The 25394-nt window shown below is 52.7% G+C and overlaps 9 protein-coding genes across 9 annotated transcripts; 4 read left to right on the plus strand and 5 right to left on the minus strand.

Annotated features, from left to right (window-relative positions):
- Positions 1-180: 180 nt before the first annotated feature.
- Positions 181-1134, plus strand: J4E84_002691 (uncharacterized protein; the record flags this gene model as incomplete). The annotated part of the gene is made up of 1 exon (XM_049385311.1): positions 181-1134. One exon carries the CDS (start codon positions 181-183, stop codon positions 1132-1134), a length of 954 nt encoding a protein of 317 aa, XP_049247334.1.
- A 2001-nt stretch (positions 1135-3135) lies between these two features.
- Positions 3136-4594, minus strand: J4E84_002692 (uncharacterized protein; the record flags this gene model as incomplete). Its single annotated transcript, XM_049385312.1, has 7 exons — positions 3136-3760; positions 3809-3909; positions 3971-4038; positions 4085-4128; positions 4181-4330; positions 4379-4403; positions 4516-4594. The coding sequence occupies 7 exons, from the start codon at positions 4592-4594 to the stop codon at positions 3136-3138; spliced, it is 1092 nt and encodes a 363-aa protein (XP_049247335.1).
- A 2089-nt stretch (positions 4595-6683) lies between these two features.
- Positions 6684-7441, minus strand: J4E84_002693 (uncharacterized protein; the record flags this gene model as incomplete). The annotated part of the gene is made up of 2 exons (XM_049385313.1): positions 6684-7189; positions 7324-7441. The coding sequence occupies 2 exons, from the start codon at positions 7439-7441 to the stop codon at positions 6684-6686; spliced, it is 624 nt and encodes a 207-aa protein (XP_049247336.1).
- Positions 7442-9224: 1783 nt separating this feature from the next.
- J4E84_002694 (uncharacterized protein) lies at positions 9225-10604 on the plus strand (the record flags this gene model as incomplete). Its single annotated transcript, XM_049385314.1, has 1 exon — positions 9225-10604. One exon carries the CDS (start codon positions 9225-9227, stop codon positions 10602-10604), a length of 1380 nt encoding a protein of 459 aa, XP_049247337.1.
- A 448-nt stretch (positions 10605-11052) lies between these two features.
- Positions 11053-11976, plus strand: J4E84_002695 (uncharacterized protein; the record flags this gene model as incomplete). The annotated part of the gene is made up of 3 exons (XM_049385315.1): positions 11053-11310; positions 11410-11666; positions 11757-11976. 3 exons carry the CDS (start codon positions 11053-11055, stop codon positions 11974-11976), a joined length of 735 nt encoding a protein of 244 aa, XP_049247338.1.
- Positions 11977-12264: 288 nt separating this feature from the next.
- On the minus strand, positions 12265-16596 carry TR06 (ABC-type transporter tr06; the record flags this gene model as incomplete). Its single annotated transcript, XM_049385316.1, has 6 exons — positions 12265-12291; positions 12347-15045; positions 15107-15995; positions 16046-16188; positions 16247-16352; positions 16399-16596. 6 exons carry the CDS (start codon positions 16594-16596, stop codon positions 12265-12267), a joined length of 4062 nt encoding a protein of 1353 aa, XP_049247339.1.
- Positions 16597-17873: 1277 nt separating this feature from the next.
- On the minus strand, positions 17874-20247 carry J4E84_002697 (uncharacterized protein; the record flags this gene model as incomplete). The annotated part of the gene is made up of 2 exons (XM_049385317.1): positions 17874-19952; positions 20059-20247. 2 exons carry the CDS (start codon positions 20245-20247, stop codon positions 17874-17876), a joined length of 2268 nt encoding a protein of 755 aa, XP_049247340.1.
- A 651-nt stretch (positions 20248-20898) lies between these two features.
- J4E84_002698 (uncharacterized protein) lies at positions 20899-22050 on the minus strand (the record flags this gene model as incomplete). The annotated part of the gene is made up of 3 exons (XM_049385318.1): positions 20899-21476; positions 21527-21695; positions 21748-22050. 3 exons carry the CDS (start codon positions 22048-22050, stop codon positions 20899-20901), a joined length of 1050 nt encoding a protein of 349 aa, XP_049247341.1.
- A 441-nt stretch (positions 22051-22491) lies between these two features.
- Positions 22492-24915, plus strand: J4E84_002699 (uncharacterized protein; the record flags this gene model as incomplete). The annotated part of the gene is made up of 3 exons (XM_049385319.1): positions 22492-22579; positions 22758-23302; positions 23356-24915. 3 exons carry the CDS (start codon positions 22492-22494, stop codon positions 24913-24915), a joined length of 2193 nt encoding a protein of 730 aa, XP_049247342.1.
- Positions 24916-25394: the final 479 nt, after the last annotated feature.

Below are 25394 nucleotides of genomic sequence, written 5' to 3' on the forward strand. Positions count from 1 at the left end.
TGCGATTGCGCCGATCGCTCTCGTGCAAGTGGTAAACACGTGACGTCATCCTAACATCAAGCTGTGTCGCGCAACGCGTCAAGTCGAGCCCTTGGAATCACTGGAACAACTCCGTGCCCAAAGTCTTATCGGTAAATTCGCTACCTCTCAGTTCAATCCTTGTTCATTCGATGTTCGACCATGCCACGGACGCGAGGCGACGCAAGCAGTGGCGCTGATGCGGAACGCGATGCCAATCAAGATCAGGGGACACAGCCGCGAGACACTGCGTCTGGAGCGCAAACCGCTGAGTCTTCGACACAATCTGCCGGCCAGAAGAGGAAAGTGAGATCTGAGAATGAAGCATCTGCGAAGCAACGCCGAACGAGCGAAAGACAGGGAGCAGCTACATCGGTACGGGCCGAAAAGAAGGAAGAGCAACCGAAAGAAGAAGATCTGGAACAGCAGAAACCACGACTCACGACACCAGATCTGGAATATGATTACGATCGTTCCAAACTACGTGACCCGAGACCAACTCCGGGCCACAGGGCACGCCCGCGCTGGGATGACATCAGTGCGCCCCAAGAGATCAAAGATTGGGTCAGCGACAGCTTCTACATACCCAAGCCCACGAAGCCTCCTGGACGTCTGAACGTCGCCCTTAAGAACACAATGTTCAGAGATGAATGTCGGCTGAACCCCTTCGCACATTTTCACAAACTGTATGTATGCCATGACAAGGGACGCGAGGGCTCACCCACATACGACCAAGGCGGCTTCGAGCTTGACTACGAGAAGGTGAATGATTGGATGAAACCACAAGCCTACAACAAGAAAAATATGGTGCGTGGCATGGAGAAAGCAGTCGAACGACGAACGACTGAGCAGCAGAAGATGTTCGACTTGTTCTTTTTGGCCAAGTGGAACGATGACAGAGGTATCGGTCACACCGTGGAGAACTATGTCAAAGACCAGGTGTCAAAAGACATCGGCGTGCCCTGGCATCAAATCGGTCCGGAGCAGGTGCAGCAATGGCGTGACAGAGGCTTCGAGCCTGTCAACTTCTACGACTGGTGGAAAGAGCCCAACGAAGAGGAGACGAAGAGAATGATGAATATGATGTCAGGAGCTAGTTTGAGAAAGGACCTGTAATTACATAACCATCTCTGAGGATGTTCCAAGGGATTATCACTTTGACAACACGCTAGTCTTTCCTCCGCCCATATGACCCAAGCTAATCTCAACACGTCCCATTCTGCCGCCGGAAGACATCCATACATTAAGCCCTCCGAAGAACACATCAGGCCGTCCAAAGCGGACCGTCTCACGGCTAAGCGAAAAGCTTAACCTACAGATGCCACGCGTCTCACAATCCCGCTGGCTCTTGGTAAGGCAAACAGCGAGGCGGAGTCCCCGAAGTGTGGTCACCTGGGTCCCGCTGTATAGTTTCACGTATTGTAATGTAATGTAACAGCGGTATGTAGCTCTCGGTACGTGGGTTTTGGGCATCTAGGGGAACGTGCCGCGTAGTCTGTCTATTCATAGTAATGTAGCTGCCTGAATTTTCTCCAGGACATGTGGGGTGTGGGGTGTGGAGTTTCTGATACAGTGCTTGGAGAAGTGACGGAATGTGGAGACTTTTGCTCACTCGGTATTGACATCGGGTACGTGAGTGTACGTCCCTTCTTACTATCAAAATCGCATTAACGACACTGTCAGGCGGTCTTCTCCGAAGAGTAAGGGGAGAGATTGTCACAGCAGCGAGCATTAGTCTCGTAGTATCGAGTGACGACCTGTAGACTACACTCGCCTAACGCGGGTATCGCCCTTGACGAGTGACGGAGGTAGACGCCTTCCCTTCGTGTAGAGTCTAGTGCCCTTGCGTCCGCATAGCTTTAACACGGCCACTCCGACCTCATCATGCATACTAGCCCGGTGCCATCACCCACGCCAACACGTAGTCTTCATTCAAGCATCGCCGAATACTTCAACGGGCGATACCGAATGCAAGTCTGCCACACCAGCGGGTACTTGACATCATAAGTTTGACATCATATCATCCTTCCAGAGTGTTCATGTGCCCAAATATACGTTCTTTCTATGCAGGAACGCGTACCCCTTCCTACGATACCAGGTCCAAGTATGCGGCGGTGACGAGGCCTGCTCAAGGCAGCAACGTAGGAACATACCAACTGAATCCAGACCCAAAGTCCGGTCCGACAATGTGAAGAACAATGAATGCCGTGCATCGAAGACACAGATCGACAGGGACGGGACGCCGTTCCACGGAGGTGGTTAACTTCAAGGTTCCATACTAACGGTACCTGCCGCTGTGCGGCAAGCCATCAGCCTTCACCACGCGCACGGTGTATCGTGACGAAAACTTTCAACACCAACAACGCCCAAGCGAAGCAGAATGGCATGATACCATCTACAAGCGCCAAATGCTGCAGGGACTCGCGTGTGTAAACGAGAGGAAGTCACACGCGTCGCGCAACGGATGAGGCAGGTAAAACAGCGGTCCAGGCGACGAGATCGTGCATCGTGCAGCGGGCATGGACGCGGATCAGGACACTCTACATTAGCTGACGCTAGCTAGCATGTAGGTGATCACTGGTGTATTGATGCGCGTGCTGGCCTGCAACGGCTCAGGCTGTCTTCAAGGCAGAGAAAAAGAAACAGCCCGGGCGTGGCCCACCGCGCAACAACCCTGATTCGTGATAGTGGGGACGGTACTATTTTGACTCGACTGGGTAACCGATCCTGTCTTTTCGTTCTTCTTTTTCTTCCGTAGATGCGCACTTTACTTGGTTGGGTAACCTTAACGCGATGGGGCGTCCGACTTGTACTCGGGGTTGAGGCTGTGCTGGGTTTAGGCGGCCAATCAGGGGTCCTCACTCCCGGGTTTGTCACGTGGTTAGGCCCGTTCGCGTCTAAAGAACCTGCAGTAGTTGGCATCAAGGTTCGCAAGGTGGTGTTTGAAACGCAATTGACACTCGGTGAAACGAAAGATTGGTCGAGGCTTTGTGGGCGGAAAATTATCTTCATTGCATATGTGTGACGAGACTCAGAACTCGACCTATCAAATACTTGCCAGATCTGACCATTAAGTAACTGCCAAGCTATACACTTTAACATACATGTTGCACAGCCTCACGACTGATAGTAAGGATGTTGTGAATGTCTGGGGTCACGGTACATTGCCGATGCGCTTTGGTCGTAAACCCGCTGACCTGATGCAGTAGGTGGCGAGTAATTCGGCATCGTGGCATATGCTGCTCGCTCCGTGGAGGCTGTGTAAGCAATGTTGTGGGGCGTTATTGGTTGCTGGGCGACCGGATATGGGCTGTAGCCATACACTGATGGGCTCGTGGGTGCACCGGTGTGCAGTGATGGTGAGGGGTGATGTGCGTAGGGCGACGTTTGATCCCATGTGGCAGGCATGTTGGAGCCCAGTGGTGGCTGAGTGTATAGATACTGAGACGGAGTGACCGATGAATGATGTAAAATCCGGTCGGCTGTAGCGGTAGGCATGGCGTATGTTTGTGGAGATGACCATGTTGAGTATGCGTCGTTGTCGAAGCTTGACCAGGAATGGCGACTTGATCCGTGTGATGGTGTGGACAGGAACGTATCGTACATGTGGGAATTGGGGGAGAGGTAGTCATCGTCCTCGGCATAGTTCGACAGGGCCGGTGTACCAGAGTCGGATGGAGAACTTGGGGCATTGGGAAGGGTGATGCCCTGGTTCTGGTATCTTCGCACGAGGACCGTATATCTTGACAATATTAGGAGAGGGTGGGACAAGCAGTAGTGAACAACGTACCTATTCTTGATATCGTTCTTTGATCTTCCTGGAAAATGTTCACGTTGGATGTCTTTCCAGTGTCGTCCGAGTCGCTGGACTGCGTCAATGAGTGTTGTGTCCTACGCAGCACCTGTCAGCAAGCCGAAGGCGGTTTCTGTCCGTGAGATTGCTGTCACTGACGTCCAAGTCGCGCCATTCGCTTCGATCAAGATCCGGATCAAGTGACTGCTGCCACCGCTTCGCGCATTCTAAGGGATGGTCAGCAACGAAGTAGTAATACATCGTAGTACTTACGGTCTGCGCTACGACTTCCGACACAGCTTGCGACCACTGTCCATCTGTTGATAGTGGAGTCAGTACGAGTATGTGCTTCCGATTGATGAGCCATACTTTTGGCCGTATTGTTGTACCCCTCTTGAGAGCAACTGATCTTCACTCTTTGACCACTGCCCCTTCTTGAGACCTCCTGCTACTGAGTTGTGCCACCGTTTTCGACAATCTTTGTTCGTTCGACCAGGGAGGCTATCGGCGATTCTGCACCTACGGGCACTGTTAGTTGTGGGCTTGAGTGGGGCAAAAGCAACATACCAATCCTTGACTTCTCCTTCCACGACTAATGATGCTTGGTTAGCTTGCTTGGAGAAAACTGATATGCAGAGACTGTTGCATAGCTGCGGAGCATAGAATACCACATGGACTGTGTCTCATGCAACTGTGTAACTTACGTTGGGCCTCCACTTCTTCGCGGAGTTTCTGATCTTCCGCCAAAGACCACTTTCGAGGCTGGCGAATGGAATTGTCCATAGTGATTGGGAACAGATGACGATGATGTACTCTAGGATATCCGAATACAATCAGAGATCTCTTGCAATGGACGGCAGATAGGATAATATGGTCAAAAGAGATGACAAGAGTTGTCTGAAGATGCTGCAATAAGCTTGAGTTATGTCAACCAAGTAGCAGTGACCCAAGGACTTAGTACAAGTAAAGAGTGCAAGACTATCAGCAATGTAGACATCGTGAAGAGACGACCTCGAGCGGAAAGCTAGCATAATAGTGTTTCAGCGCCTTGGCAAACCAGGTCCTTGGATTTTCCGGAGGGAGAGACGGCAAACAAGCTGTATGCCAAGCTGTAATGTTCGACGGTGGTTCTCGGTTCGGCTAGTGGACGGCGCAACCTACAGCGTTTTCGAAACAGCCCAGTAACGAACATGTTCCATGCAGCTGGACGAGGCTTTGCAGGCCATGACGCGTGCGTGTATGGTTAGTGCATCGTCTGACGGGCCGTTGACCAGGTGGTGTGTACAGCCCCCAAAGGATTCCCGCACTGGCTAGGTCCCTGTAGGTAAGGCTGCATGGACCATACACCGCTAACCTCAAGGAACTTCAGAACTTAGCAGCCGGTTTGAATAAGCTTATTGCTCCACAAGATATGCCATGTAGTCGCTAGGAACAGCAAATTGCATAGCGTGCCTGGTGTAACAGCCACTCGTTGCTCAAAGGCCTGCTTTGACCCTTTGTGGGCCTGTTCTGCTCAATGGTGGGAAGTTCGCTGAACTCGCGTCGACACAAGAATTCGGAGATCTATCATACGGTGAATGCCTTGCGAAACGTTAGTATCTCAGACGCCGAAAGATGAAGTCCATCCATCGATAATTTCGAGGTGGTTTCAAAAACGTGACTAGGTGGCTGTGCTCTAGTCCAATATGGGCCAACGCTGATCATCTCGGAAAAGCAGCCGAACAGATCTCTGGAACAGTCTAAGCCATCTGATAGCCGCATATAATCGGCGAAGAGAAGGTTGCGATATGCGTGATAGCTGTCTCTGCTGCTGACATCCCGCCACTACTATCAAGCGAAGAGGGAGTTAATACCGCAATGTTCTAGTGATAGTCTGCGCCATGCGCTCGAAGATCCGCTAAGATCTCAGACGGAGAGTGTGTTGCTGTATCGTGTCGTGCCATTGGAACGAGCTCGTTCAGTTGGAGGCGAAGATTACTCCTGGCGGTCAGTCCGCAGTCTTGCTGGTACGACCGGACCAGGGAGGCGATTACAGCGGTGGCGAAGACGGAAATCGGCAGTCAGATCAATTGAACGCATTCCGGTGAAGAGGTGACTATTCGTGTCTCGTGTATGTTCACGTAGGAGGTCGTGAGAGGTACATGCTAGGAAGTGAGAGCGAGGCTGGGAAGAGCGTTCATCTCTAGCGCGTGGATCGCGTTCCATTCGGCAGGTACCGTCAGCCACATTTGGCAGTTGCCGATTACTCCGCACTCCCACAACACACCAAACGCAGCGACCCTCATTCGTATAACTAGCTGGTGTGTACTGATTAAGCAACGCGCTTTTATCGCTCGATCGCTTTAGGTTATGTCCGGGTCTACCGCTCCTCGTGCAAGGGCTGAGGGGTAAGGCTGAACAAGTAACATCACACAACCGCATTGGTGCAAGGTGATATCGAACGATGTAAGAAAGAATGCAATGTACATTGAATTGATTCGATGATTCAACGGTGCTTTCTCGGTAAGAAGCTGTGCACCTGATCCAGAATGTCTGTAGCACTACTGCTTCGTCACAGAGTCTGGCCTATTGTATCTTGTGTAAATAAGCTGCTCCTCTCTCTGAGCAAGCATGTGCCTATAACGACGGCTAGATCATAGCCACCCGACATGCGTTCCGATCCACTGGCCACTATGATGTTCAACCTGCGGGAAGCGCAATACTTGCATCGTAGTGAACGGGTCGAAACCGTGTTCGTTGTAAAGCGGAGCGGTGTCTCCAGCACTGGATTGAGTGCGTAGATGTTGACAAGAGCGCGCGCACGCGTCGGCTGACGCAGACGTATCATCCCTCGGAGCTGGGGATAGTAGCGTCGCTATCGGATGACGATGCTTCAGGTCTTGCCCATGAGTCTCTGCGCTTTCGCAAGCAGAACTGTGCTCCCTCGTCCGAGCTTCCTCTGGCCATTGGGTCCCCTAGCTTTGGCCATGGTCTTCCTGAAGCGCTCACGCTCAGCAATCTTTTTTGCGCGCTCCTTGTCCGCCTCCTCTCTGGCTTTTTGCCGCGCCTCTATTTCCTCCCTCTTCTTTCGCGCCACTTCTGTCTCTTTCAAGAATGGCTGTGGTCGAGCTCGTCGCTGTCGCCTCTCCCAAGTCTGTGTGGATTCCGGTTCGGGCGACTTCTCTTCCAGCATCGCTACGCGATCGGGGTGTGGCTCCAAGGTGGGCTCTTGGACGGGTTCGGTAGGCTCCTCATCGTCGTCTTCGTCGTCGTTGGCAGATTCGCGGTCGTAGACAGACTTGCGCGGTGTCGTCTCTTCGTTTTCTTCGCGGGCTTTGAGCTTTGCATACTGCTTCTTCAGCTTTGCCTTGGTGATAAGGCCTTTCTTGATCTTTTCGACTGAGTACCCAATTAGCAGTTGAAGTGTATATGCGATGCCAGCAAACGTAGGTGCTGAAGACTCCCGCGATACGCCTGTCTAAATCCCTCCTCCGCGAGAAATCTATGCGTGAAGAATGTTGATAAAAACCTACTCTTCCGTCTATGGGTGCCATCGGGTAAGTTTGCGGGACCGATGTCGAAGCGACCCTTCTGCTTCTGCTTTTTCACGGAAGACTTTGCGTCTCCCTCATGCGGCCGTTTGACTGCCATATCGACGGCTGTGGTTGTGTTGAGAAAGTTCGGAGTCGCGGTATGCAGATTGTCGCAAACGCGCGCCGACTTTCTCAGCCTTGGCAAAGTGGGGCGCGATCTAGAGCCAGTCACATGGTCTTCACCACCGCGGCGGTCCTGCACTCACGCCTCAGCTTTGTGCACCATCGCAACTATGCACCAGCAAAGACGCAGCCCGCGGGGACGTGCAGGAACACCCGGATGAGCAGTGTGTTCTTTTTCGTCGTGTGACATGCTGCGTCGGCCAATACCGGTCCGGCGGCATGGGCGACTTTATCAGCAGCGATTAGGAACTTTCCGTCTTGTAACAAAGATCACAGCGCGTCATCTGTCCCGGTCCCTGCGTCCCTCCTCTCCGCACCTTCAACTGGGGCGCTCCACGCTGTTTCGTCCTAAAACTGGGCAGTATGACTGTACAATGAAGCGCCCACTGGAGCCAGCGCACCCCGTTTAAACTGGAAACTCTTACTCATATCATTCGCCGGGCCAGCAGGTGCTCCAACCGCTTGACCTGACGTCTCCGCCATCCTTACGACCTGCCATCTCAGTGCTCCACGTCTTTTGCGCGCGCGAACCCGCCACTATTCTCTGATACTTTGTCAAATCTTTGTACTCATGCTGTCTATCGCAACAATCTGTTACAACCATGCCCATCTTTCATGATCCCCATGACAGTCCGCCAACATCGTCATTCTTGCCTCAGGCCTTGGCCACCGGCTTTGAAATACCGCATACTCCGGGATTTGCTGTAGAAAGGAACATGGAACCGGAAATGCAGCCAGAATCGCCGAAAGTCGACATGCTACAGGATATGGACCCTGGGTCGCCCAGCCAAATGCGCAAGCCGTCTATGTTCGGACGGAAGGACTGGATGGAGAGGATCAAACGAACGAACAGCCCATCGTGGCTGCAGCGGCAAGGTGTGAGTAGCCGGGGAACTAGGAAACGTCCGCCACGGTGCCTGATAATCCATGTAAGGAATACTGATCGTGTATCACAGGGCGATTCCGTAACTGAGCGCGACTCCTCGACCCGACCGACGTCGCAAGACCGACCGACTACACCTCAATCTTCATCCGCCGAGCTGCAAACCTCTCGAATCTCCACCCCGGAACATCTCCGTGACCCTGCAGCGGTAGGTCTGGATATCGAGCGTCCACGATCGGCATTACACTCTGGAGACTTTCGAGAAAAGAGAGCGGGCACGGCGTCTGAGAGCGACTCCTCAACTTCAGGCTTCCTAGCGACTTCGCCGGTGGTGCCTTGGAATCGCTCGTTCCCTTCTGCTGCTTACACTTCGAACCGCAATGACGTCTCGTACCCGGTGTCACATCACCCAGATGCCCGAATACCCGCCCGAGCGCGAGCGATATCGCAGTCATCACAGTCACCGTTTAGCTCATTTGCTTTTCTACCGCCCACAAGCCCGCTTGTTCAGCAAGCAAACAACACAGACTTGGACTTTTCTTCCAGGCCAGGCTCGCGGCAAGGGTCCCGAAGTCCCGACAGAAATAGTCGCCGGCATACCTACTCTCCTGCATCCTTTCATGATTACCAGTCCACCCAAATGGCGCGATCCGCCACCGGAACTCCGGCAGCTCGACACATCCGCCACAGTGGTTCAATGCCATACCAAGCACACCAACCGCGACGATCAATGACGTTCAATCAGTCTGAGCCTCAATCTCAGTCGCAAACACCGTTCCTACACGCTCGACGCCCCTCCTTTTCCTCGGAAGCATCTCCGTTGCAACACGCCCCCATGGTCGGTTCATACGAGGAGTCTATACTTCGTGGGCGTATGTCTACTACGCCATCGCGGCCTCTTGATTTCGTCGCCAAGATTGGCGTACTCGGCAAAGGACAATGCAAGTCCAGCCTCAAGTGCCCACCGCACGTCACAGTCCCCTTTCCAGCCGTATTTTACAGTTACAACACTGGCAACGGCAGGATCTCAGACAATGAGCCGAGCCCTTATGTTGGGCACATTGACTTGGAAAACACTTTGCCACCGCCAGACGAAAGCAGCGAAGCTAGTAAACGCAAGCGACGACATGCAGTGCCAGCCCCCGAACAAGACGATCTTGACTTCAAGATTAATCTTGGTGAAGAGGAGAGTGGACAGAGCTTGAAAGGAGACCTTCGTCGTAAAGAAAAGAAAAAGCGACGATCTACGTCTCCCAAGGCACCTCCGGGGGGATGTTACCGCATACCACCGCAGGGGCAGCTCCAGATTGTGCTGAAGAACCCAAACAAAACCGCAGTGAAGCTCTTCCTCGTGCCATATGACATATCGGATATGGAGCCAGGTCAGAAGACCTTTATCAGACAGCGCAGCTACTCTGCTGGACCCATTATCGATATGCCTGCATCTTCACGGAAGAACCTCGGAACTGACCGTCCAGAGGCTGCCCTCAGCAACTCAGACGATCCGAACGACCGACCTATCTTGCGTTATCTCATACACTTGCACATATGCTGTCCTTCAAAGGGTCGTCATTACTTGTACAAAAGCATACGGGTCGTTTTTGCGAATCGTGTACCAGACGGCAAAGAAAAGCTGAGGAATGAAATCCAGCAGCCTGAGCCTAGATACAGCACGTACAAGCCGACGCGAGATGCATCATCGCTGCAAAAGACACATCTACTGGGAGCTCAACCCGCTACGGACAAGGCTTTCCGTCGACGCAGCGCTGGATGGCCACTATCTCAATCTCAGCAGGCGTACGATCAGCTTGATGGACTGAGGCAGCACACCCCATTACCTCCGCCAGCCGTCAAGTTCACTGGTGGCACCACCAACTCCTCAGCATCAAGCGGCTTCAACTCGCCTATGCCGGAATTACAGCCCATACCTTTCACCATCGGCAGGCTCACTGCAATTGAGTCACGGCCTATGTCTCGCGATCGCATGGATGTTGATCCGAAGAGCCCCTTCAGAACACCCATTACTTCGCCGCGAGCTGGTGTGAGTAGTCCGAAAAGTCAAAACGATGGTACCTTTGAGAAGCTCAGTAAAGGCGACATTGGCTACGGCGGAAATGCATTCTCGCCGCTCGGCAGCCCGTCTGCTCCGCCCAATGCCGGTCTACTATCACAGCGATTGCGCGGTTTGGATGTTCAGCGCGACGAGGAGGAGTAAGCGTTTCTCATTTACAGGAGTTTGAACAATCCCTATATGGTCTGTTTTGTGTTGAATACCCCACTGTCTGTAGTTCTTTTACTGGCGTTATAACGACCCTGTTGGATGTTGCCCTTGAACCATAGTGTCATCCATGTACTTTTATGCCCGATACTCCAAATAAAATGAGAGCTTGAATCTAAGACACTTCCGGAACTGTGCAGCCGATGCGTGCAATGACGCCCGCAGGCTTGCCGAACTTGTGGCTGTAGGGCTTAGCGTGGTTGCGCTCAATTGTTCGCGAAGAGTGACGTCGGCGATAATTTGGCCAGAGCCGAGCTCTCTTCGGCGACTTGAACACTGAGTATTTATCTATCCGAACAACATCTTTGATAATCTAGAGACGGTAGTCGCCTTCTTAGCTTTTTTTGAACCGCAACAAATTATCATCGCGACACCAACACCAGCCATGGCCTCCAAGCGCGCAGCCCAACTGCTCGGCGTCCGTTCCAATGCCTCCGTCATCGGCCGTCAGCCTACACGATTGAGCTTCAACACTGCACGCGCTTTCAGCATCGCACCCAAGTCACAAAACACATCCATCTCGCAGAGCAGGACGGTGGTTGTAGGTGGTGCGGCGAGACTACAAGCGTCACCAGCGCAAAAGAGATGGCATTCACAGGCCCCCAACGACTTGAAGCAGAACAAACTCTACCAATTTGACGATGTACGTCTTGCCTTCATTTCCCATGACATTCTTAGCCTATGCGAATGGCTTTTCTCATGCCATCGTACACCCCTTCAAGCGCACCACTAACTCATTCAGGTTCTACACATCCTCGAAGCGCCCTCAGACTCACGTCTCCTCATCGACGTCCGCGAACCCCATGAATTCGACGCAAACACTATACCCACCTCTATCAACATCCCTGTCACCTCACAACCCGATGCGCTGCTACTAGACGAAGAGGAGTTTGAAGATAGGTTTGGCTTCCAGAAGCCACCCAAGGGAAAAGAAGTCGTCTTCTTTTGCAAGGCTGGAGTGAGGAGCTCAGCGGCTGCAGGAATCGCGAGACAAGCTGGGTAAGTTGGATTCTTCATTGGCACACGCCCAGAGTTCGATAAGCGGGCAAAAGACACTTGCTGTAGAACATTAGCTAACCCGCACGGCAGATACACAAACGTTGGCGAATACCGCGGCTCGTGGCTCGACTGGCAGAAGCGCGGTGGGCCAGGCACAAAATCACCGCCCAAGCCCGATGGCATAGGCGAACCCAAAGCTCCTACTACCGAGACGAAGCCTACAGCTAGGACAGGTGACAGCGGAGAAGAGGATCTAGGGCCTCAGGGACAGCCAAAGTACCCACCGGGAGGAATTATGGGCCAACAGTAGATTTACGATGTGGAGTTGGCAGATTGCGGATAGGTTGATAATATGAAATACGAGGAAGGCGTACATAACCGGCAGCATGCGTATATGATCACGTTTATAAAAAATTTGCGTCACTTTCAATCATATCCGAAGGGCAACAAGACATTTTTGTAGAAGTGAAGTGAAGTATAGTATTAAAAGAGTAAAGTACAGGCACTCGGATATATGTATATGATGAAAAAGGGGAGAGATCATTCGAAGGATGTATTTCGCCAACGCAATAAATGCCGAAGTTAGTAACGACCACTCTTATCGGTCCAAAGCTTGAGCTTGACACTATTCGAAAGTTAGCACATCTCAACCCGAATCGGAACGTCAGATCAGAACTCACCATCTGCCAGTAAACACCGCGTTTCCTCAACAGCCCCTGGTGATCACCCCTCTCCAACACCATGCCACTACCCAAAACAAAGATGGTATCCGCCTTCTGAATCGTAGCAAGGCGATGCGCGACTGCAATCACCGTTCTTCCGCCCTCGCCAGCAGCGCGCTCAATAGCATCCTGAACCAATTTCTCAGACTCAGAGTCCAAAGACGATGTCGCTTCATCTAGCAAGAGAAGCTTCGGTTTGCGCAGTAAGGCGCGAGCAAGACTAAGACGCTGTTTCTGACCACCAGACAGCGACATGCCTTTTGGTCCTAGGCGCTGGGCATATCCGTCGGGCAGGGAGGTGATGAAGTCGTGGATCTGGGCGTCACGACATGCTTGCTCGATGTCTTCGTCTGTGGCGGTGTCGACGGATAAAGCGACGTTTTCGCGTATCGTGCCTTCGTACAGCGTGGGTTCTTGGCTCACAAGACTGATTTGCTTGCGGTACTCTGCGGGGTCAAGCATGGTGATGTCTTGCCCGTTGTAGAGGATGCGGCCGGATGTTGCATCGTAGAAGCGCTCGAGGAGCGATATGGTGGTGGATTTGCCGCACCCGGATGCACCGACCAGTGCGGCGAACTGGCCTGGTTGGACCTGGATGTTGAGGTTGGATAGGACGGGCACTTCGCGGGTTTTGTAGGCGAAATACACGTTCTGGAACTCGATGCCTACGCCTTCTTCGGGTTTGCTTAGAGGCGGATAGGCAGTGGATGTTGTAGACTTTGGTGGACGCATACTGAGAATGCGGTTCGCGGCACCCGTGGCTTGGGCCATATTGGGGGCATATGAGAAGAATTGCCCTGCTCCAATGGCGCCTTGCACGATGGCTTGGTAAATGACGAAGAAGTCTACAGGACTGTACTCGCGGGAAGCCAGCAGGGTGCCGCCATACCAGAAAGTAAGGGCCATACAAGCTAGTTCAATGCTGTCGCTTGCCGCAAAAATAAGAGTGCCATACTTCGCGCTTGAAAACGCTCCTGTGACATGACCCTTGAGCAAGGTCTCATAGCGCTCGCCAATCATGTCTTCCATGATAAGACTCGATACTGTGCGGAAAGCACCCACAGCTTCGGATGCAAACTGGCTGCTGTTCTCGAATACCTTCGCGTTGGTCTTGTCAAACTCGAGTTCAATGCGTACACGGAGATATCCAGCAGCCAGGATAAGTGGTAGCGCGGCAAATAGGGCAACAAGGGACAGTTTCCAACCATAGATGAAAGAGATGATAACGCAGCCCACAACATTGACAATAGCAATGAGCGCAACGGACATCTCCGTTGCCATTAGCTGCTGAATCTGTGTCGAGTCTGAGCTCAGGGTCGACGTAAGAGACCCAGGGCTGTGCCCTTGATCGTCGAAGAAGGCAATGCGTTTGCGGATGAGGTTGTCCAGGTATTCTTGTCGATAGTTCTTTGTTATGGCAACAGAGATGAGGTGGCAGGCCGAGCCCATGAAAAAGTAGGATAGAAACGTGCTCCCAGCCAGAACACCAAACATGCCTGCCCAGAAGTTGCCTTTGCTGACAAGTTCGTCCATGGGAAGGGTGAAAACATTGACGACGTTTGCAAAAATGTAGGCCTGGAGCGGGTAGACGACACCGCTGGCCAGTACACCCAGAATAGCGACGCTGTATAGGATCCAATGACCGCGTTGTTCGTAGATAAGACGCCCGAAGCTGCCAAAGAGACCTTGCTGCTTATACTCTGGGTCTTCGGCTGATTTGGAGACATCAGTGCTCTGCTTGTAGTCTTCATGGATCTCAGTGTCTGCGCTCTTAGCCTTTTCGAGCGGGTCGGCATCAGCGTCTTGTTCCGCTTCCGCTGCGATCTCTTGGGCATGAACCAAGCCGTAGTAGACACCGGCTTCTATCTTCAACAGCTCATCGTGGGTGCCTTGTTCCACGAGAGCACCTTGACGTAAGACCACGATCTTATCCGCGCGCCTGATGGTGGAGAGGCGATGCGCGATGACGATAGTCGTCCGGTTCTTCGACACGCGATCGAGAGCTTGCTGAACAATGCGTTCGGTACGTACATCGATAGCGCTCGTCGCTTCGTCGAGAATCAGTATAGGTGGTTGTTTGATGATGCTTCGCGCGATCGCTATTCGTTGTCGCTGTCCACCCGAAAGCTTGATGCCGCTCTCGCCAACCATGGTTTCGTAGCCTTCTGGTAGTTTGGCGATGAACTCTTCGGCGTAGGCTTCGCGACACGCGTCTTCGACCAATTTCATCTTTTCTTCTTTCGGAAAGTCTTCATATTGGGTACCAATGAGACCAAACGCGATGTTGTTGTACAGGGTGTCGTTGAACAGGAAGGGCTCTTGCTGAACCAGACCGATTTGAGAGCGCCACCATTTTAGGTCGACATCTTGTAACTTGGTACCTCCAATCTTGATGGTACCAGTGCAAGTGTCTGGGCCCAAATCAGGCTCCTCGTCCTTGCTCTTGTCATCTCCAGCCTTCTTCGCAGATGCTTGCTTGCCTTCATGCTTTGGTATAGCCTTCTTCTTGAACCATCCAGACTTCTGGGTGCTTTCTTTCTTGCTTTCAAGCGTGTCTTCTTGAGGCGATGCGTCGTTCGGTTTCCCATCTGATGCGGCGGCCGTTGTGCCTGAGAGTTCATACCATCGCTGAACCAGTCCCACAATAGTGGACTTTCCTATAGGTTGAGGCAAGTGGTCAGTAAAGAGCCCACGATTTGTAGAAGAAGAATTGCTTACCACTTCCGGATGGACCGACAATAGCGGTAACTTTGCCTGCCTCGAGCTCGAGATCAAGGCCTCCAAGGATCTGAACATGTGGTCGGCTTGGATACGAGAAGGCAACGTTGTGAAAGCTGATGTTTGCGTTGGCGGTTACATCAGGCTCCTTCAATCCAGTGGTATCAGGGACAGTTGCATCGATCGTGATGAATAGTTCGGTGGCGGCAGATGATGCCTTCGCGATGGCAATAATTGGGCTCACAACCCTACTGATGTTCGTTATCGCCATCATGACAGAGAACAGAACCACCACTATGACTCCGACGTCGCCTTTGCCTTCCGAGTACTGCTTGATCCCGAACCAGAACGCAATTGCAAATGTGCCATACATTCCGATCATCATGGGTGACATGACAAGACCCATCAGAGGCGCAGCCCTGCGCTCGTTCGCCGCAGCTTTGTCCAGCAAGGCCTCATGCAGCCTTGCCAACTTCGCTTCTGCACCGAATGCAGTAAGGATGCGAACGGATGAGAACATCTCGAAAGCCATGGCAGAAGCATCTTCATGATGTTTCTCGGTAATCTTGTGTATCCGGATGAAAGGTGGCAATATGATACCAAAGACCACGAGGATGAACGGAAGCGAGGCAGAGGCGACTACGGTGAGCAGTGGGCCTTTGATGAAAGCCACCACATACGCTCCGATAACGAATGCAAGGGACTGGAAGAGTATAGCGAAGTGCTGCGATATGGCGAGTTGCACCGTATTGGAGGAGGTTGTAATCCGTGTAGACACTTTGCCAGGACTTATAGTGTCTATCACACTGATTGGCTGTGCGAAAAGAGCTCGTAGATATGCTAGACGCAATGCAGCAGAGATTCGAAGGCCGCTGATTCGGATGGTGAGCTATACCAGTGTTAGAATGATGGAAGCCTCTTCAGGGATCGTGTGCGTACCATTGATATGTAGGATAACACGAACTTCGCGATGAACAGGTAGACAAGGAAGAGGGTGAGCCTGTTGATCTCGGCTTGGAATTCTCCAGCTGTCAAGGCCGTTCCGGGGATGAAGTAGTTGGTAAACGAGCCGACCAATTGACCTGAGTGCTGTCAGTACTTGCGCAAGGTGCCAATAGATTCCAGGCTATCAGATCCTACCGAAGACAACGTTCATCAAAGGAAAGGTAACGCCGGACGCTATCGAAGTAACGCAACACATGAATATGAGCCAGTAATCGAGAGTAGTTCCATACGAGAATACTCGCTGCTCGAACGTTAGCCAGGAATAAAATCCAAGCCAATTTACTCACGAAGTAATTCTTCATGCCCGCTTGCGGGACTTTCTTTGCCTTCGATGAGGTACTTTCATCTTGCTCTGCATCTTCGATGATGCTGTGCTTTTCGTCGGGTCCTGTCTCTAGAACTTGAGTGGCGATAGCAGTGCTCTCCACCCCAGCGTCGACGGTCGGCTGGGGTGGCGGTTGACCGTCAGTGACATTGGAGTTCATGGCTGTGCAATGCAAAGGAGCGTAAGAAACCGGCAGAGTCCAAATGTGAGATGAATGATTATTCGACAGTAGAGGAGGCGATCATCTTAACCGGGGGAAGAAGGTTGATGCCTAGTGATATGACTGCCGTATTTCGTATCCCAGTTACACCGGACAAAGCAGAATCCGCGTTCCGATTCGACACGCACACCGTCAAAACTCGGAGTGAGAGTGTAGCTGAGAACGATCGTTTGCACCGGGGCCAATGTTCGTCGTGCCAAGTGCACTACGAATCTCAGCCACAGGATACGCTAACCACACGATATCTCGCTTCACCACCATCCTTCCTAATCGAGCGACTACCTGCGAGACGTAAGGGGCAACGCGCGTCTGTTGTGTTTCAACGCCCAGACTCGATGTCAGTGCGAACAAGTGCCATCGGGTGCTGGAAAAAGCCGAGCTAACGCTTTTCCCAAGATATATCGAGAATTGAGCACGCGGGTGTTGGAGTTCCCGGGCACTTTGGGTGTTGTCAAGCGTTCTTCAGAGTGAGCGAACGGTGGTCGGTGCCTGAACGTCCGACTCCACCGATCAACCAGCACTCCTTAATAAACCTCTACCTTCCGCACAGCCCTTGCATTTTCACGGACAGACCTTTAGACTCCCCTTGAGCTTTTCAAATTGATAGCAGACGCCTTCGATTGCGACAGCATGTGACCGGGATGCTCATCGATCTGCTTTTTTGACGACCTCGTAGCTGGCATACCTACCTGAGTAGGTAGGCATGTCCGATCGTGCACGTGATTTTGCGAGCGGACCAGTGAGAATGCGCGAGCATACCAGATTAGGAAATGACCATGGCCAAGACATGTGCTAAGGATGGCTGCAAGGATGACAGAGTGACGAAACCTTGCTGCCTAAAATCAAAGAGGCCAAGGAAGGTACGATATTCTGTACTCCATATGTTAATACACCACATCACTGTGCATGCCTGCCCGATCCTGTGCAGGTTGCGGCGAAGGCGCCTGAGAGGGAATTGGCCATGCAGTGCGCTAGTCCCACTTCGAAGCACACACTACGATACCTGAGATCCTCTGCTTACCTTTGCAAGCAAGCGATTCTTTATTCAGCGACATCTTGTTGAAAAACAAGGCGATAGAACTCAATGCCCACCCCCCAGTACTATCAGCAATGAGACTTCTATAAGAAGACCTCCCATTCTAGGCCCAAATGTCCCAACAGAGGTCCACCTCGCTATCGGTGAACATTTCGACAAGAATGGGTTGATTGCGCCATACCTACTGACCCCCAATGCTATCCTGTCGACTCCCCACACTCCTCCCACACTCCATCTCCCTTAAAGCCTCAACATCAGACCTCCGTCTCGCCCCCTCCTTCCTCTTCTCCAACCTCACCAGACTCTCAATCAGCCGCTTCATAAGCCACTCGCTCTCACTGATACCAGACACCATGGGACTATCATCCCCGATCCAATCCCAATTCACTAACCCCTCTTCATTCTCGTCTTCAGAAACCATGTTGTCGTTGTCTACATTGCGGTCTAAACGCTCTGGACTCGTCAGACGGATGAGCCGTGTGAACTCGACCCATTCTTCGTATGTGTAGCGCTTGTCGTTGGTCTTGAGGTCGAGAGAAACCTTTTGGATGGACAGGGCGAGGCGGCGGGTCAATGAAGCCTGAGAGGGAGGGCTGGTGATGTCGGCGTCGGCTTCGGAGGCGAGGGCTGGGACGGTCGGGTGGAGAGTCAGTTCTATATCGGTTGCTGCTTCGCGATCTTCCGGGTCGTTCGAAATACTCTCTCTGTCTTGCGGGTCGGAAGAATCTACAATGCCATCGTCAGATCGTGGATCCGAGATGTCGAAGCCCCTTATCAGTCGCTTCTTTCTCGCTCGCTTGTCTGTCCATCGCTGTAACCATTGCAGCAGCCAAGGGTGTTTGTCCAGAAACGAACGCCAAATACCTGCCTTGGGCAGTACTGTAAAATCCGCGAGCTCGTCACTCCATTTCTTGAAGTTGGCCACGACAGTGTCGCCTAGATCCGAGACTAGGATAGTCATGGTCGGAACGGCAATCAAGCTCCAGATGACGAAGAAACAGCGCCCGGAATTGGATCTCGGTGCCAGGTCACCGTAGCCGATTGTTAATAGACTGACATAACAGAAGTAAAGCGACTGGAAGTAAGTCAAGTGCTGTGTTTCTTGTTCGGTGATCCAGAAAACGACTGCACCCACACACCAAAGGATCGAGAAAGTAGTGATGGACCAGAAAAGCGCCATCCACTGCTTGAACTTCTTCGAGTCGGCTTGGATCTTGCGCATCGCTTCAAAGCGATCCTTCTCTTCTTTCAACAACATGATCTTGGGCTTAGAGGAACCTATATGCAGCGCATCGGCGACACCCTGCATAGTGGATGTATGCTGGACAGACTCGCCCATGGGGGTTCGAAAGGGCCGTGGTTGACTAGGTCCTGATATCTTTGGAATGCCAAGTTTACGTTTCCGAACAAGGTGGTGTGCCTCTCGTTCTCGATGACGGAGATCAAATGAGTTGGTAACTGTACGCTCTGCGACTCGTTCGCGCATGCGATCGACATGCTTCTGAACAATCTTCTCGTCGCCGAGCTCGCGAACTGCCGTGTAGAGCGATGAGACGATGAGGGCTAGCGTAATCGTGCCGCCAACAGAGTAAGGAAAGACAATACCCCTAGTCACATCGGTCGTAGGCACTAGGTCGCCAAATCCAACGGTTAGGATAGTGACGTCGCAGAAGTACAAGGCATCGGCAAACCTCCAACTGTCTTCTCCAGCATCTTGCTCGAGTTTCGCAAAGACAGCTGCGCCACCGGCTAGCCAGATGAAGAAGGCCATGGTCTGTAGAATAAGCGTCCTTTGACTGTCGCTCAAGGCAAAGTTTTCGGGGTAGTGGCCAAGAAAGAAGCCCAGCATATTGACCATGAGAAGCATAGAGCAGATGGTGTAAAACGCCGCAGCCGCAATCGCGTACCAAAATCCTTGGGTATATCCTTGTTCCGGTCGGATGGGCGGTTCGTAAGTGTTCATACATATCGTTATCGCTATGAGGAAAGCAGATGAAAGATACCACAGAACCACAGTGACGGGTAGGGCAATGATGTAACGAATTCTCTGCGTAAAGTTCAGAAGAAGGAAGAGATTGCCGAGAAAGCCGCAGATCAGTGATGCTACATTGATCCAGTAGCACCATCTCGGGTCGCCAAAAGGTACGCCTTTGAAGTCTGAGATTCGTTCGCCGTTGATGATGTTTTGCTGTCTCCAGGGAGTTACGAGTGCGGCGATTGAGCTCACATTTGCTAGGGGGCCGAGAGTTGCAGCGAGGAGCTTATTTGGTGTTAGCATCTGAACAACGTACTTCGTCGAGTCGATTTGGAGGTTAAGAGCCATATGAACTTCTTGTGAACACATTTCAGTGCGAATCATCACTTACGGGAATGCCGGTGCTCGCGAACCACCAATCGCTATCCTGCCCTTCCCATTTCTTCCAGACATTCCACCATCTCTTCTTCTTATTGTCTTTCCGTGTCAACTGCTCTTTTCTTTGCTCTTCTTCTCCCTGGGCGTTATATTGTTCCGACGTGCTCGGCTGCCCCGGTTCCTCATGTTCACGCGCCATCATCGGAGCGATCCGGCATCAGACATCGTAACCCCAGACAGTTAGCTGGGCCTTTGATAAACCCAGAAATGATAACAATAGTTCAGAACGCGAAGTATCCTCAGGCTCGTCCTCCACTGCAAAACTCGAGAAGGTGCGAAACGGCGATCAATATGTCGGGCACGGATATACGCGTGTGACTAGTTGCTGAGAAACTGGCGCTAGAGCGGAAGCGGTGGTGCTGGGAATGTGAACGCGTCTACAGTTGGGAGGAGACACGGAAGGTAACGCAGAAGTCGGAAGTCAGAGTCTGACTTCAGCAGCGAGTTCATAGCCGCGCGTTTCAGCAAGTCTCCAGCAAGATTGCCAGATTCGATGACTCGGCTATCGCGGCGCAGTGGAGACGAATGGTGGGTGCTGGCGTCGATCAGCCGTTGACGCACGCCAAGCTGCGAATGCCGGGGTTACTTGGAGATCAAAAGGTTAATGTTCCACGTGCAGTTAGAGATTCTTTGGAAAGCATAGGATGGGCTTGTGTGCTTCATGCCGCGATCTTTGATGATTTTGAGAAAGTACCGGGATGTCTCCTGGTAGTTGACTTCGTGGCAGTTGTATTCCTTGTTTGGTCGATATATTGTTCAAACTATATACAACAGGTATCAATGCGCTCAGTGCTTATTGCGACTTGAGCTTCTCGGTCAATTCTGGGACCTTTTCGAAAAGATCTCCAACAAGACCAACATCCGCGACCTGGAAGATGGGTGCCTCGGCATCCTTGTTGATGGCTGCAATAACCTTGCTGTCCTTCATACCAGCCAAATGCTGAATAGCACCAGAGATACCAGCACACAGGTATAATTGTGGCGCAACGTTCTTTCCAGTCTGACCCACTTGCAAGCTGTTGTCTGCAAAGCCACTGTCGACTGCTGCTCTTGACGCACCAATAGCGGCACCGAGCGCGTCTGCTAGCGGTGGCATGAGCTTGTCAAACTCCTCCTTTGATTTCAGACCACGACCTCCGGAGACGACCTTCTCTGCAGAGCCGAGATCGGGACGGTCGGACTTTTGGAGGTCCTCAGATATCCACTCTGTTGAGCATTCGGCCTTGGGGTCGACGCCCTCCTCTACTGTTGCGTTTCCGCCTTCGGTCTCAGGCGCGGGGAATGCGGTGCCTCGGACGGTGATGACTTTGGTGCTGTCGGACGACTGGACGGTCATGATCGCATTACCGGCGTAGATTGGGCGAACAAATGCTGTAGTCTGGTTAACAACCCCTCGTGTACTCCAAAAGATGCCCACTCACTGTCCTCGCTCTCGATGCCGGTAATGTCTGATATTTGCTGTGTGTCCAGAAGTGCCGAGACACGCGGCATTATGTTCTTTCCAAATGCTGAGTGACCGGCGACGACATGTGTGTATCCACCCTTCTTGATGTTCTCAACCAGGAGTGGCGCATAGTTCTCGGGGAGACACTGCAAGATGTTGTCAGCCGCGTGTCATTCCATATCTCTTTAGACTACCAACCCTGTCGTACGCTCCATTCTCGACGTAGATGACTTTCTCTACGCCCTTTGACTTGGCTGCCTCATCTGCGGCCGACTTGACCCCACTTCCAACAATGAAGGCTGTTATTGAGCCTCCAAGCTTTGTCCCTGCTGTGATGGCAGCCAATGACTGTGACACGATCTTTCCTTCCTTCTGCTCGAGAATGGCAAACGTCGACGCTAACCGTGCGAAGGCGGAGTATTGGGGTACGGCCGTGGGTTGCGACTGCCGAAGCCGTGTGCGAGCTGTGCGGAGGGCGGATTGACGAGCGGCGGAGAACATGGTGGGCGGAAACGGTGCGATGCCTCTCGAAATCACAGACACGCAAAATTCGGGAAGATGGAGTAGAACGCCTCGTCCAGCAGTAGTGAAAGCAACCCTACGGCGCGGAGAACTATGACCTCGGTTTGGCCAGGTTAGTTATCCGGCACTAGCCTTGCATCTGCATCGGGGCTGCAGGCTGATCACGTGAGACTACTCCATGCTCCTTAGTGCTCTTTTTGCTTAGGCGTTCGAGAGCATCGCGAACTTCAGACGCGACTCCAACCCACCCATCGCAGCCCCCCATCCCCACCTTCATTCAACAACGACCACGCGGCAGCACGTTGAAAAAGACACGTTGCGATCGCGCAATCGCTCCGAGTACTCGCGCCCGCGACTTCCCCTTTGCATCGCCGCATAGCGCCTTCCAGCTCTGTCGCATCGCACAACACTCCCCGAGCCATGGCCGACGACGCGACAGCAAGCGCAACTGCGCAGGACCCAAGTCTCACTGGTGAAGGTGCCACAGACACCAATGCGCTCGATCAAGGTAGGTCGCATCCTGATTCCAATCATCACCATACCCACCGCCAGTCGCGTCAACACCATGGACGACCTATTCCATGACGACGAGCTCCTAGGTGCACTGGATCTTGCCGACTTGGATCGCATGTTCCAATCACCGACCTTGAAAAACCTCCAAGTCGACAGTCCGCTAAGTTCCGTAGATACCAGCATGCTCGAAGACGCACCCGGCAAGGAGTCTTCCAACGATCCTGCTACTGCCACGCCCACAGCTGCATCAGATAACCCTCTCGACGCACCCGATGGCCCAAGACCGGAAGCGGAAGACGCCGATGGCCAGGATGACGAAGAGATGGGCGGCGTCGACGATGCGAAAAAGGAGAACGGCGAGGGTGGTGAAGCTGCTGACCCAGAGGCGCAAGCAAAAGCCGATTTGCAGTCAGCAGCGCGTTCACACTTTGTTACTCAAACATATGCGACCATCATCCCGAGCTACGCAACCTGGTTTGACATGCGCTACATCGACTACCGCGAGCGCAAAGCCCTGCCCGAGTTCTTCAACGGTCGCAACCGCAGCAAAACACCGGCCGTGTACCGCGATTACCGCGATTTCATGATCAACACATACCGCCTGAACCCATCCGAGTACCTCACAGTTACCGCATGCCGAAGGAATCTTGCAGGAGATGTCTGTGCTATCATGCGCGTGCACGCTTTCCTCGAGCAGTGGGGATTGATCAACTACCAAGTAAATCTTGCCGCTATATAATTACATTGAGTCGTGATTAACATATCAACCAGGTCGACCCTCAAGAACGCCCATCGAACATTGGTCCTCCATTCACCGGCCATTTCCGTGTCACAGTCGATACGCCCCGCGGACTGCAACCTTTCCAACCAGGACCAGGCTCGAAAGTCACGGACGGAAAGCAGCTCACAGCCACTGACCGTGCTGCGAGCCAGCAACCGACGGCAAAGAGCGAGACCAAGTCTTTAGCTGGACGAAACATCTACGAGGCCAATGGCAAAGAAGCATCCGTGGAGCCAAAAGCTGCTAATGGCGAAGGTGCCGCCAACGGCTCGGTAGACGTCAAGGATCTCGAAGCCGCTGCAAAGGAGCCAACCAAGGTCATCAACTGCTTCAGTTGCGGCGTCGAATGTACCCGTGTACATTTTCATGAAACGAAACCTTCCGAGCAGACTGGCCAGATCAAGGCTGCTGGTGGCTTGAAGCGCGACCTTTGCCCCAGGTGTTTTGTAGAGGGCAACTTCCCGCAAGGCACATCCTCAGCCGACTTCACAAAGATCTCCAACCCGGAGAACTCAGCAGCGGCCGAGACGGAAGAGAAGTGGACGGAAGAGGAGACTCTTTTGCTACTCGAGGGCTTGGAGGAGTTTGACGATGACTGGAACCGTGTCGCCGACCACGTCCAGACGAAGACACGCGAGCAGTGCGTGATGAAGTTCCTGCAGCTCGAGATTGAGGACAAGTACATCGAGGCGGATCTACCAGAGTCACAATCGGCAGCTCCTTCAACCAAATTCTTGCGCGATCTGGAGTACCTCAGCGAGGGCCGTGTACCCATCCACCACGCCGACAACCCGATTCTCAGCGTCGTCAGCTTCCTAGCTGGTCTTGCTCCCGCAAACGTCACAGAGGCAGCGGTAGCGTCGGGGCGCAGTGTCGGCGAGATGAAGCGCATCCTTCAAGAGAAGATCAACAAAGCCCCAACCGCACCGTCAGAAAAGGGCAAAGAGAAGGAAGGCGAGCAGTCTACACCCGCAGCGACCGCCTCAGACATGAAGCCAGAAGGCGGCGACGCTATGGACGTCGACCCCTCTGCCGAGTCCACTGCCGTAGCCACACGGGAATCCGACTCGTCCTCCAACCCCAACCCTCTAGCCACCCTCCCCTTCGCCCTCTCCGCAGCCCGTTCTTCAGCACTAGCCTCGCACGAAGAACGCCACATCACCCGTCTCGTCTCCGGTGCCGTAAACCTCCAGCTACAAAAGCTACAGCTCAAGCTCGCTCACTTCAACGACTTCGAAAAGCTCCTTTCCGCCGAACGTCGCGATCTGCAACGCCGCCGCCAGCAGCTTTTCATGGACCGCCTCAACTTCCAGAGGAGAGTCCGCGCACTCGAAGACGCTACCAAGCGCATCAGCAGCTCCATGGGCGGGCAGGGGCTCCCTGGCAGCATGAGCAACGAAGATGCCGTTCAGGCACTAACGGAAGCCATGCGCATGTTCGGCGTAGGCAAGGGCGAGGACAGCATGGGCGTCAAGCGCGACAGCGTCGACGCTGGTGTTGCTCAGCCCCTTGCCGAGGGCGCAGAGGGCTACAGCAAAGTAGAGATTTAGAGACATCTTAGCGCGCGCGACGTGTTCAAGATGTGGTCCTCTGAGTTAAGGCCAGGGTGTGCGTATGAGACGCTTCCTTATTATCGCATTGAAACAAAGGAAGAACAGACAGGTGCCATTGGTAGTGAGGACTTGGGACAGTGTGACTCACGTGTCGATTGTAAGCCTCACAACGGACACGGTGAAGACCACAAACGTCAGGATAGCATGATGCGCTGAATCGACTTGGGGATATGTGGTTGTTGCTCTCAAAGGGGTGTTTTCTGGCGTACAATGAGTTGGTACCTACGCTTATTCGGAACTAAGATTATGCTACAAATGGTCCGATGTGTTCAAGTTTTTTCTTTTCTGGTAGGCGGGAGTGCCTGCTGTACAAGTAGTTTCTATTATCAAGAACGATTGCAATCTCATTTCTTAGAGCCAGAATCTTTGATGTGAACGTCGCCTGATGTCTCAGCAGAAGATCCTTTAGATGTGCA

Source organism: Alternaria hordeiaustralica (assembly GCF_023758085.1).
Source record: "Alternaria hordeiaustralica strain BMP 2776 chromosome Unknown scaffold_3, whole genome shotgun sequence".
Classification (NCBI taxonomy): domain Eukaryota; kingdom Fungi; phylum Ascomycota; class Dothideomycetes; order Pleosporales; family Pleosporaceae; genus Alternaria; species Alternaria hordeiaustralica.